Source organism: Struthio camelus, chromosome 1, assembly GCF_040807025.1.
Source record: "Struthio camelus isolate bStrCam1 chromosome 1, bStrCam1.hap1, whole genome shotgun sequence".
In the NCBI taxonomy this organism is placed as follows: Eukaryota; Metazoa; Chordata; class Aves; order Struthioniformes; family Struthionidae; genus Struthio; species Struthio camelus.
The window spans coordinates 69,877,631-69,891,307 of NC_090942.1; the positions used below are offsets into that span (position 1 = coordinate 69,877,631).

The 13,677-nt window shown below is 38.1% G+C and overlaps 1 protein-coding gene across 1 annotated transcript in view; it reads right to left on the bottom strand.

The window, feature by feature from the left end:
* Positions 1 to 13,677, bottom strand: part of DCP1B (decapping mRNA 1B) — a 48,179-nt gene that overhangs the window by 12,631 nt on the left and 21,871 nt on the right. The window contains exons 4-5 of the mRNA XM_068947543.1: positions 9,609 to 9,675; positions 7,303 to 7,438 (exon numbers count right to left, since the gene is read on the bottom strand). Coding sequence (XP_068803644.1) covers positions 7,303 to 7,438; positions 9,609 to 9,675 — 203 coding nt within the window. The remainder of the gene's footprint in view (positions 1 to 7,302; positions 7,439 to 9,608; positions 9,676 to 13,677) is intronic.

Sequence of the window (13,677 nt, forward strand, 5' to 3'; positions counted from 1 at the left end):
GAAAATAGTAAGACCCCCCTGCAATATACAGAACTGTCTGTAGTATCCATTTCTAACACCACAACAGTACAATGTGAAAGAAGGCAGACACTGGATGGCTCAGTGAAATAGAACTTCAGTTCTTGAGGGGGTTTGAGGAGACCTGGTGACAAAGGCCTTGGTGGACGATGCCTTCTTCCCTTCAGCCTCTACTGCTAAGACCTGCCTTCAGGAACTCCAGGCCCCCAAGACGTGTGTGACAGTCTGGCACAATGAGGAGGCTCTGGTAACAGAACAAACTGGACATACACAAGTCCATGGGAACTGATGGGATGCACCCAGGAGTGCCAAAGGAGTGGCCACTGTACGATCGCTCTTGATTATCTTTGAAAGGTCATGGCAACTGGAGGGGTTTTCCTGAGGACTGGAAGAAAGCAAATGTCACTCCTATCTTCAGGACAGACAAGGAGGAGGATCCAGCGAACTACAGGCTGGCCAGCCTCACGTCTTCCCCTGTGAAGGTGATGGAGCAAGTACTCCTGGAAGCCACTTAATAAGGACAAGAAGGTGACTGGGAGTAGTCAGCATGAACTTACAAAGCGGAAATCATGCTTAACTAACCTGATAGCCTTCTACAATGAGATGACTATCTTCGCAGAAGAGGAGAGACCAGTGGATATTGTTTATCTTGATTTTTGCAAGGTTTACGACACTGTCTCTCATAATATGCTCATAGATCAGCTGATGAAATACAGGCTATATAAGCGGACAGTGATGTGGACTGAAAATCAGCTGATTTGCCAGGCTTAAAGGGTTGTGATCGGTGGCATGAAGTCCAGTTGGAAGTCAGTCACTAGTGGTATCCCCCAGAGGTCAATACTGGGTCCAATACTGTTTAACACCTTCATTAATGACCTGCATAATGGAATGGAGCGCATCAGCAGCAGGCTTGCAAGACGATGCAAAACTGAGAGAAGAGATATACAGACCGGATGGTCGTGTTACCATTCAAGAGGGACCTTGACAGAACGGAAAAACTGGCCGACAGGAACCTCACGATGTTCAACAAAGAGAAACTGGGGAGAAATAACTCCATGCACCAATACAGGCTAGGGGTCTACCAGCTGGAAAGCAGCTTTGCAGAAAAGGACCTAGGAGTCCTGGTGGACAACAAGTTGACCATGAGCCAGCAACACGCCCTTGCAGCAAAGACAACCAGCAGCATCCTGGGCTGCATTAGGCAGAGCATTGCCAGTAGGTCAGGCTCAGCCCTGGTGAGGCCACATCTGGAGTACCCTGCCCGGTTCAGGGTTCTCCACTACAAGAGACACAGACATACTGGGGCAGGTCCAGTAAAGGACTACAAAGATGATTAGGGGTTGGAGCATCTCTCATATGAGGAGAGGCTGAGAGAGTTGGGACTGTTTAGCCTTGTGAAAAGAAGGCTCTATGGGTATCTTATCAGTGTGTGATAACCCAGTGGAAAGGTGAAAAGAAGATAAGAGTCAGACTCTTCTCAGTGGTGCCCAGTGAAAGGACAAGAGGGAATGGGCACAAACCGAATTACAGGAAATTACATTTAAACATAAGAAAAAGTTTTTTTCCACTATGAGGGTGCTCACATGTTGGAATGGGTTGTCCAGAGAGCTGTGGAGTCCCAACCTGTGGAGTTATTCCAAACCTGACTGCATATGGCCCTGAACAACCTGCTCTATCTGATCCTACTTTGAGCAGGGAAACTGAACTAGATGATCTTCAGTGGTCCCTTCCAGCCCCAGTGACTCTGAGATTCTGCGAGTTTCTGCTCAAAAACCATCTTGTGGGCGTGTGGACAGTGACAGCCTTCTGCAATGAATTTCTGAAGGAATGACTTCACAAAGTAGAAGTGTAGTTCCATTGGCACTTGGCTGTCTTCTATTGCACTTGGCTGTCCTCTGTTGTACAGCAATTTCTGGTTCAAATGCTGCTCTCAGAAATAATTTTAAAATACACAGAGACAATCATGCTACAAGTAGCTTATCCATTTGGTTTAAAGAAAAAAGAAGCACCTGCACCTTCTTTCCTGTTCACTACTGCATAAAGTGAGAAACTGCCTCCAGCACTAGCTTTGAAAAACCATGAAAAATAAGACATTGACTTTTCCAGTAACGGAGAGCTTCACAGCAAAATTAAATTTCAGTTAAATATATAAAATCACGCACTGAGCGCATCATGGCTAATCTGAGTAGGTCACATTCAACATGGAAATCTAGTTAAACCTAACTACAATATTTTCCCTCTCTGAACAAAGACTTAGAAATAATTGCCCCAGAATGAGGTCTCTCTACCCATCTCACAGTACATTGCAAGTTCCATGACTAAAGACACCCCAAAATTCAAAGGAAAAACCACATCCAAAGTCTTTTTATGGTAGGCAAGACTTTTTTTTTTTTTTCCTCTTTAAGCTAGTTCATGCTGATCTCCCGTCTATATGATTCAAGGCGTGATTAATGGAAGCATTCCATAGAAATCTATATTTAACTGAAGTTTCAGTTTCGCTTTGCAGTTCATTTTTAAAATAGTTATAAATGGATTGCTACAAAAAACTGTAACAGAAGAAAACATGAAAAGCCAATATAGAAAATAAGAGTAACTAATTAAAACTTTTACACTACACAACGATTTCCTTTGCGTTCATTAATTCTGAGTTACATGATATCAAAGCCCTGCCCATACAAATCGTTTTTTTGGTTCTTCTGAGCTTATGCATAGTCATCCTTGGACTTGAGTGACTTAATTTTTTTTGGTTTTCTGCAAACTTTATTTTATCATCTTTTCCAGGCAGTTCATATGGACTCTCAAACAATGCCAGTCTTAGTATGGAGTCTTCTGCAGCTCCATCAACTTTTTTCTTTTTTTAAGCACCAGGAAAAATGACTACAATTTACGCTTAATCACTTTCTCAGCCAGTTTTGGACTGGTGACTTATTTTGTCTCTCATTCACTTAATGACAATCAGGCACCTTATCTAGATAATTGTCAGATGACAGTTTCTGGAAAGCCTCCCAAAATAGCCACGTGTAGCCACTATTTGACCTATACTAAAACAAGAGAAGATAATTTTCTTTTCTAGATTGGATAGGTCCTAACCTGTTATGATATTACACAAAGGACCACAGACACACTTCAGTAAAATTAAGTTGCTTTTTTCTTCCAAATTAAGCATTCTTTCTATAGAATGCTGCCTTTTTTTCAGTGTACCTCCATCGTAGCACAACTTCTCAGCATAGCTATTTTGGAAAAAAAACATATAAACATGTGCTTACCTCCTTTCCTTAACTACAATTGACAACATACTCTTGTACCTTTCACAATGAGTTCTGCAGGATTTAAATATACGTATTAGGCCTTTATTTCTCCAGTGTATTTTAATGAGATGAATTCTTCAGAAACCATGAGTACCTTAAATTCCACTGTCATCCTTTGCATGATGCCAGAACTAAGCATAAGTAAATGAGAGAAGCAGTAGAGTTCAGTACAGTTGTCGCAATATGGGCATTTTTTAAGACTAAGTTCTTCAGCAAAAGGAAAATATAAATTATAGGAACACACGCAAAGGCCTATGGAGGATGAAGCTGACCTATCTCTGTATTGTTCCCATGATCTGATAACATGGATAGTTGGCTGGCATCTGATACAGGGAAATACGCTGAAGAAGAAACAGCCTCTGATAATTTCAAAGGAATCCCTAACTACTGGAACACAGTATATAAGGTCATTTTGGCAGACTGGTAGCATGTCCTTGCTGAAAAAAATTATGCACACCCGCATGACATTTTAAGCCACTGTTAGATGGGCAGGTAAAGAAGATATCAGATACCATCATCATCAAGCAGCAAAAAGCAGCAGGAAAGAAATGTCAACATGGTCTTTAGAGACAGAACCAGAAGAGTACTGATCAGCTACAATACTTCATGATTATTACATCTTGCTTCAGAGGTCAGTCCTTTAGTCATATCTCTTGTTCAAAACTTTGTTTCTACAAAAGGTGCAGAAGAAATTAAAAGCTTCTAAGATCAAGTCAAGGAAAGGCTAAGCAACATAGAAACATACAGATTGAGCAGCAATCAAGATGAACAAAACCATTATATAGGACATGTTAGGCAATTTTGGTAGAGACAACAGAAACATTTGAGGCAAACAATTGCTCTGTGTTGTGAGATTTCATCAGCTACCTGAACAACATGAGGCTCAAGCACAGACTGAAGAGGATGTCATCAAAGGAAACACAGACAACGGACAAGCATGGTAGCTCAGTCCTGGAGTTCTCCTGAAACAGATATCATGCCACTTCACCATCTCTTCCTCTATAGCAGAAACTCGACTCTCGGAGAAAATGTGAGCTGCAAAGACCTAGCAAGTACGAGGACGAGATGCAAAAAGGCCTGATATAAAGAAAGGTCAACCAAGACTGGATGGGACTTAGTCCAGAAGAGTTTTGTAGATGGATGGCTATGCTGAAAGCAATAAAGAGAACTCTGAAGTTGTCAGAGAAGGAATGCAGAGCTGGGAAGCCCTGGAAACCAGTGACTGTTATCTAGCTGCTGTCAAGCAGCCACAAGAAGACATTAGCGTATAACCACATGAAGGTGCACAAGGTGCTCTGAAGAAGAGGAACGCTAAGGAGGACAAGAACTATCCCAAAGAAGACTAATAGCAGCAAGGATTCCCAGATTAAGCTCTGTGTAAGCGAGACATTCAGAACAAATACAGAGTGTTCAATAGTAGCATAGGCTCTGTATCATCTAGGCTGATTATGGCACAGTGCCCTCTGGAAAGACAGACCTTCTGGAGAGGTAGTAAGATACAATGAAGGCTTTCTTACAGATAACAAATCTAAAAGATAAGAATGTACTTGAAAACTTAGAAATTATATTCCTGTTTGAGCAGGTCAGTATCACTGGAACACTTTGCTGAAAGACAGTGAAGAAGCAGTCAAAGAACAGAAATAAAATGCAGAGGCCAGGCCTGCTCACTACCAAAAGCGATGCTCACATCAAATGGTTGCATGTTTCTAGTAATGGAAAAGTAAGCTTGAGTTATTTTGGGCACATCAACCAGCCAAAGGATGCCCACCTAATTGTGTCCTCTGGTCTTTAACGTTAAAGGTCAGATTGAGTGAGAGATGGTGCAATAAATGGGTAGATGCAATAGAAGAATTGTGTCACACAGAACTAAAATCACTCTATCTTGGAGCACAAGATGAATCACAACAGTTAAAATGCAACACATTTCATCATGCTTTGTTTTGCACCCTAGCAGCTCTTGAACTGTTTATCTCTCCAGCTATTATTATGAGGCCTGCTAATACCACTTCTTCTCACCAGAGAAGAGGAGCTCAAGAGAAGGCAAGGATATATTAAAAGCACTTTTTCCAAAAATGCTTTCGTGATTTAGCAACTTAAAGCTCCATTAATTAAAAAAGGGAGGGAGAAGGCTACGCATTTCACTTTTTTCCCATAACTTCTCAACGTGTAAGTTACTTTTGAGAATGGGCTATACTCTTCAAAGTTACTTACACTCTTAAAAATCTTATTGTGGGATTTAAAGTCAGCAAACTCTTTAGATGCTTTGAAACTGATGCTCTTGTTCTATGGCTCACAAAACTTCAAACACCCTCTTTTCTGAAACCACACAGAATTCAGAAAGGAGAACAACAGACTTCATAACCGATTGCAGCACATCTGCATCGCAAGTCATAAGACATACGCTGGCAAGGAAGTACATGTCACAAAGCAGCCAAAAACATGACTGCTCTGAAACACATCGACATTAAGTACAGAAGTGGTTCTCACTGCCTTTATTTTGTGCACTATTCCTAATTTTATATTACTAACAAAATGAGAGAAAACACACATCCAGTTCTTAAGAGGTCAAATACTCCTATTACTCATGTCCCAGATGAAGAGGAAGTTCTCATGTTATTTCCTCAGCAACCACTTTTAAGCAGAAAGATTAAAGGTATGGATAAGAAGCAAATTTACAAAAGATCTTATTTGCAGAAAAAAAATTAAAAAATTTGTTACTTAAACACATCTTTCAGCGTTTCCTTTCCTCTGTCCTGAATTTCTGTGTGTTTATCTATATGTGAAAGATAACTTTCTTTAGACTTATCATACATCCTTCCCACAGTATCTGAATACAGCCTAGTATTTTTTCCACCTTCCCAGTTATCTTATTTTAAGGGTGGTTAATGAAAAATCCTTGAATATTTCAGAATATATCAAACCAGACTCTTTTATGCGAACACCAGATACTTATTTAGTATTAAAATATAGAACAGATACCAAGTTCTGAGGATGCTTTTGTCCACCATAAAACACGAAATTCACCTCTTAGTCTCTCTGGAAATTAAGACCATCATATTTTCTCTATGCCACAAGAAAAACAGCTACATTTCATAAGAACTAAAATAGTCTGTTATAACCTTTCTGAAGGTCCTACTCTTAGCCATATTTCAGAAAAATACTTTTTTCTCTCCTCAAATTGCATATGTTTAAGATATATATATATTTCTAGACTCAAAACGCTTATGTTATGAGCTTATCATTACATGAAAACACACAGGAAAGACAGGAAGCAGCAGCAGAAACTGCAGGCTCTGAAACAATTTGCAGCATATATATGAATAATTAAAATTATTAGACTTTTATTCCCTAAACTTTTTTGATTGCTCAATAATACAGAGCATTATTAGTCCATTAGTTACTTCTTTGTTTAGAAGCCTCAGAAGACCAAAGCAGCCCATAGGCTGAAATCATACTAGGTTCCATCAGTGTCCAAAAGTAGCTAATGACCATAATTAAAGGCAGTTGAACTTCAGTGCTTGAAGTCTTCCATAAATGAAGCGATCTGTGCAAACCACAGAAACTATTAGCGAGTTTGAATACCTTATCCAGAAATAGGACACAACTTTAAGGAATTTTAAGGGACTACTCAATTAGCAACGAGCACAGGAGCTCTAGAGGTCAAAATCAAAGCCAGAAACATTCATGCCTCAAGTTTACACTTCTTTTTAACGGCTAGAGTGCAACAAATAAATAATCATATATGTGTCTTCCTTTCAGAAATTTTTATTCACAGCATTCTTTCCTCTTGAGTCTTTAGCAAATTCTGACAAACAAATGACAGAGCATACTGTCTGAAATCAGACTGCAGTTTCACTTTGAGTAAAACTCTTCTGCAAAAATAACTTTTATGTGTTAAAATGTGAAGTGTCAAGCAAGCTGGCATCATGGTATCACTGAAAGGAAATGTCCTCATTTTATAGACAGCAAGTCTCACCTTGGTATACTCATCTTTGGCCTTGGTAAGCATCCGTAAGATATCCACTTCTTTGTTATTAGTAGGATTCATGATCATTGGGGACACTCCTGTTCCTGTGCCCTGCTGTGCTTTGAATTGTTCCTGCTGAGTTAGGCTGAAAGTGGAAGGTGAGAGGAGAATATACAAGACAAAAACAAAAAAAAAAAGTAAAGCTTAACTACTGCTACTTTCCCCATAATTAAATAAACTTTGAGTCTTTTCATTTTTCCCCATCAATATTAAAACATAGTTAACACATCTATATTAAAAGATTTATACTAAGATGTAGTTTGACACGACATGAGATACGGTTCTTCAGCCTTGAATACACTAGGTCATAGGCTTAAATTTCTCTAAGTCAGTCACAATTCCTATGCTCAGGAAGAGCAGGGAATTTATAGTGTTATTCAGGTCTACTGGTGGTGGAGGATGGCAAACACACACAAATCAGTCATTAACTACTAGCAAATGACCAATTTCCTGCCCCAGCTGCTTTATTATTATTGCAGAACGCTGAGAATTATAACACACAGCCAACTGGCTGAGCTACAGCGTATTTTTTATCTATACGCAACACTGCTATTATAAACCACTACACATGGTTTACAATAGCGCGAATCCTCTGAAAACTAGTCTTTATTGTAGTAAATTACCAGTCTGAGAGTACCTAATCACCACCAACTGCAACTTGAGCTAGTTAACTAAAATTAGCTGTCAAAAACCTGGGCTTCCTAGGGTTCACTGCTTATTTCTGTAAATTCATCCCCATCAATTATTTCTTGGGTCACAACTGACTCATTTTAGAACTGCAGGACACACAGTAAAAACAACAAAAAGCAAAACCAAAAAACCACCATTGTCACAGTCTGTGTTTCATAATGTTTTGTCACTGCAAAACGTAGAGCAGTAGGTATTTTTCTAAAAGAGAGATATAAAGGAAACATGACTAATTTCCCAGCCAGCATTTTATAATGAATACTATCTGGAACATGGTGGTAGAATGGTTAAAGCATTTTGCTATGGATCTACATGTGTGAGCGTGAGTCTTGTTTGGACTTGTACCGCAGGACACAAATAGGCACTTAGTACTTTGGCAATCAGAATTGATGTCACTTCCTCAGCATGCTTCTGGCTACAGAAACACGTTTGTTAACCAGGCTGTGAAGACTGGGACCGATGACCTGAAAAGGAGAGATTTGCAGTTCTGACAGTGCCTTTGCCTTGCTCTGCTAATCTAATGCCGTCAGCTTGACTGTATCAGTCTCCTATAGTTTTTCTTGTTACGACAAAGACCTGGACCTACATCATTCCTCTTTCTATACCTTAAAAGAAATGTCAGAATAGCCATGACACAACATCTCCAAATCCTATATAGTGCAGCCAACTGGTAAATCCAATCTTTGCTAATTCCTATCAGGTCCCTTTACTATAGCCTCCACAATACACCTCTAAAAATTTAGATTTGCACATGCTGATACAATCTAAATGACTTAGCTCCTTCCTTCTTCAAACAAACACGAAAACCTGCAAAATATAATAATCAAAAATGGGATCATTGCAAATAAGCCAATTATTAGACCAACCAGAGGGCAGAGCAGGAGAATGGGCCCTATCAATTCTGGACACATGGAGAAAGCAGTGGCAGTTAAGAGGCTATCCATGATATCGTAAGGTCAAAATACGCCTGAGAACACAGTTCTGTGTGAAATTTTGATCTCTGGTTTGATTGCAAAATTGGAGTTCACAGAACTTTTAAAATAATCTTGTTAAGTACATAAGAGTCATGAAGTCAGAGCTAATTAAGTGAATTTTGTACATATTGGTAAGAAAGGAGGAAGCAGGAATTCAGCCATCATGCAGGAAGTGGATAAAACCACAGAAACTGTATTACAGTATGTCTTCATGACTGCCCTCACTTACATTAATATGATAAGAAAAAGGTTAACAGCAACATTAGAAAAGAGCTCCCCAAACTGAAAAATATATTAAGCCCCCAGGGAATACAATTCTTCAGAACAGATCTCTGAGGCATCAGGTAATAAATGAGATGCACTGTTACACTCTGACAGGTAAGCTGGACAGTGAATTATGAAAAAGTATTGCAATACCGCAACTTATTTTTGAATACATAAAATGAAGCTGTGTGACACAATTTTACTTTCTACAGATTCTACAGAAATAGGTTTAAGTGGAGAGGTATGACCATCCTTGTAATATAATGTGCATGTATGTACAGAAATACATACATAAAAAAGCACAGAAAGTCTTGTTTACCCATCACTTACTTTTTCATGAGCTCTGCAATTCTTTGGCATTCTTCCTTATCATAAAACCAAATCCCATATATGGACACTGTAAATGCACATCAAACACAAACTATGAGCATCTTCTCAAACAGCAACTCTACCTGATAGCAATTCTACCTGGTAGATATTTAAAGGTAACCTGCAAAAGAATTTTTAAATTTATTTCTGTTTCTCTTTTTCCCCCTCTATAAAAATAAATATGACAGCTCAGATCCTCCAGTAAAATCAAAAAAGATCAAAGCCATATCTCCAAGGATATACATTACAAATTCTTGAATCTACACTGAGGGCAGAGATATTTGATCCTTTTCCCTAAAACACTAAACCATCAGATTTTTTTTTCTTTAAATCCTTTTCTTCTGTAAATTTTTTCAGTTGTCCTACCCATCCATTAGAACCCTAGTAGCTAGTGTACTGCAGGCAGAGAAGTGTTGCACACATACATAAGCAAGCAAGGCTTGTTTAGTTTTTAACAACTTTCAGGCCTCTCTTATATAATATACCACGAAAGTTGTTACAGTAGCATAAACACACCTCTTCCTCTTGGCAGATTTCCTATCGTGTTGCCCATTAACTTCACCTCCAAAGAAGTAACTATCTGTAGCCAACCCCAGGATTAGAAAACCTTTATTTAAGTTCAAACTTCAGATCTAGTTTCTGCAAAAGTGAGTACCTGCAGCTTTGCCCAGCAACAAGAGATTTAAATTTACAAATAGTACAGAATTCTCAAATGTACACACCACTAATACAACCATCGTGATAGTAATAACCATAACGGAATTATATTTAGTGCACCTTCCACAATCATCATAAACCGGGAGGTTTTTCCACTCACAACCATGCTATATAATTTTAATAAGACAGCCTGGGAACAAATTTGTAACAGTGTCTGCCCATATTTTCAAAAATGATCTGTCCACGACGGTCAGGGTAACTAGTTTTAAAATCAGGCACAAATCTGCTGCAAGAAGGGGAGGAGAGAGGCACTTAAAGGGCTAATATGCACCTTCCCGTTTCTATCATCACTACAACCTTGTGCAATGTCTTTGTTCCCATTTGTATGATTAGGTAGAAAACAGGCAACTAACTGTCCCCCCGCCCCCACTCTAACATTGCAGCAAGAGTTAATCTCACTAATACGTGGTAGTTCCTAACACCTCTTCAAACATAGCAGGGGCTAGTTTTTATTTGAGAGGGGACTAAACGGATGGAGCAAATGTTCGAAAACAAGTGTAACACTCTTCCTAGTCAGGTAATATTTCTTTGTATTAAAGTGATCCAAAAGCGATCGCTTCTTCAATTACAAAGAACCAAAAATGTAGCATACTTCTTATAAGTTGATTTATTAACGTCTGAAAAGTCTGAAATGAATGTGCAGCGCTCTGTAAGACACAAGTGTAATATTTATCTCCATTCCCTCCCAAATTTCCAACCATTTATTGTCTTTTATATAACTAAAAATGGTTCAACTGTTTAACAGAGCATACTGAAGAGCATAAACACAGTGCAGCCATCCTATAGACAGACAACAGACAACAACTGTTAAAAGATGCATAGTCCTTTTCGTGTTCCTTTTTAAAAGTTTGATGATGATTTTTCTTATTCATCTAAAAAAAGACAAGTAACCCAATAGGCTCAAGAGGTTCTAAAATCCATGTCTAAACGTGCAACATAAGTGCTGGTGTGAACTGCATAACTCATCAACTTTTTGTAAAATGGACATTAACATTAAATGCTGGACTTAAAACCGATATTAATATTCTAACACATGCCACAGTAAGCATCAAATACAATCGGCAAACTTGTACAAAAGTGTGTGAAGGATTTGCAACGTTCCAAAATACTACCACACAAAACTAGACATCTCTCTATCCAAACATAGTTGAAAAATTTGTTGTTCTGTTAGATGTTGTCCATACTACAGGTAACACAACAATATCCTTGAATGCAACAACGTAACAGACTGAAAACTCATCTGTCCAGCCAAGTCAAAATTGTTACAATAAATCAAGATTTTTCCTTGTCATAAACGAATCTCCAGTGTAGAGGAGTATTGATGAAACATTAGTTAGCTGCCCCATCCCTTCTTAAACTTTTTAATAATTTATTATTTCTGCCACAGCTAGTAGCATCTCCAGTATGCAAGACAGGTTGAACATATTCACCTATTGGCCAATTGATCAAACAAGTCATAGCCTCTTCCTGAAAATCTGATAAACTTGAAATTGGATAGTCCCTTGGAAATATTGCACTGGTCATTAAAAGTTTAAAGACTAGAATCAACAGCAGAAGCAAGCTAGTTTACCTCAGTTCAGAGACAAAAACCAAATAAACTATCTGACTGCCAGTATAAAGGACTACAACTCATCATTTGAAATGCGTTTCAAACAAACGCACAGCCAGTTCAGATCGCAGAAACAGGATACTGATTATTATGTTTGTCCAACCAAGGCAACAATACATGCCATTTTAACTGAATGTTTTAGTCAGAGTATCCTCTGGAAAGCTGTCTTCATTGCAGTTAGCCCAGATGTTATCGGGGTGTCAGTCCCATCCTATTGACTTGCACATGTGCGCACACACTTTCTCACTTCAGTCAAATGGTACTTCCAACTCAGATGAGGAAGCAGAGATGAAAGAAAGCTGAGATTGAAAACCAAGCCTGATATTCTCTGAGCTGACAGCTTAACCATTTAGGAGTGAAGATGAAAAATCTCTCACAGGTAGACAGTCCTCCATTTCTTTCTGCACTTCCCCCATCTGCCCAGAACAGGTTAACATTTCAGAATTACACTGAGAAAGAATCATAGAGCTGTTGCATTTATTGCAGCACAATGGACTCTTCAACATGCACTCTGAACTCTTCTTCATGCAAGGTACCCGCGAAGAGCTAACAGTTCAGGTGGAAATCTGAGATGCCATGTACCTGAAGTACACTAAACCTATGCGTTCATATTGAGTGCTCATCACCTAGGCTAATCTTGGCATAAAGTTATACTACAATATAGTCTGCTTTAACCTACCCTTAAGGAAACAAAAATGGAAATTACAGTGATAAAAATGTGTATTAACCACCATCATCTTGATTAATAACAAACATAAAATGGTAAATTTTTTCATATATATGTCAACACATAAAAACCCAGGAGCCAAAGAATCAAAGATGATAACAAACTGTACTTATTAAGCTAGTAACCTAGCATGCTCTTCACTAATAAAAGATATATATGCATACATATATATATATACATATACATTGTATATATATACAATACTAGTTTCACTACAAGCTTTCTACTAAGTATGAAAAGAATATATGTCTCACCAGGATTAAATTTAAATAGATTATCTATATCCACCCTGTCGTCTGCATTGGACTGCTTGACAGAAAGGAAATCTAGATCTAAGTATCACCTGCAGAGTGATAACTGCACTAAAATGTTCACATGTTAAAATGTAATCATTAAACAGCAGAGCTACAAAGGAGATTCTTCCACTTTAGGACAGAAGAGAAAATATTAAGTCACTGGACACCCAGCTTTACCTATAAAGTTTTCTGGGGAGGTACTGTTGTCAAACAAACAAACAAAAATCAAAACCAAATGCCTTCTGCTCCTCAAATGAGCCAGTTACATGAAAAAAAGCTAACAAAACTGAAGATCAATGAGGAGGGCTAATTTTATACTGACAAGCTGGTATTCATCTCTTCATCCATTTTCAATGGTTCTGAACTCATGCTATTTACTAAAAGAAATGGGAATTAGTAATGAATTGAAAAAGTCATCAAGGTTATGTTATTTTTAACAAGATCAAGCTAAACTAGAAAGATATAACACAGGTATCAAATCAACAAAAAACAGTTAGTATTGAACTGAAATAACATAAATAAATTAGTTAAATCATCTAATTAAATTTATTAAATTTAATATTAAAGTGTATCAGTCCTTAGAATTGTTAGAACTTTAAAAAGGTAGCTTATAAATCAAAACTGAAAATTTTTAACAAAATCAGTGAAGCTCATTTAATACTGCTCAGTGATTAAATTTTA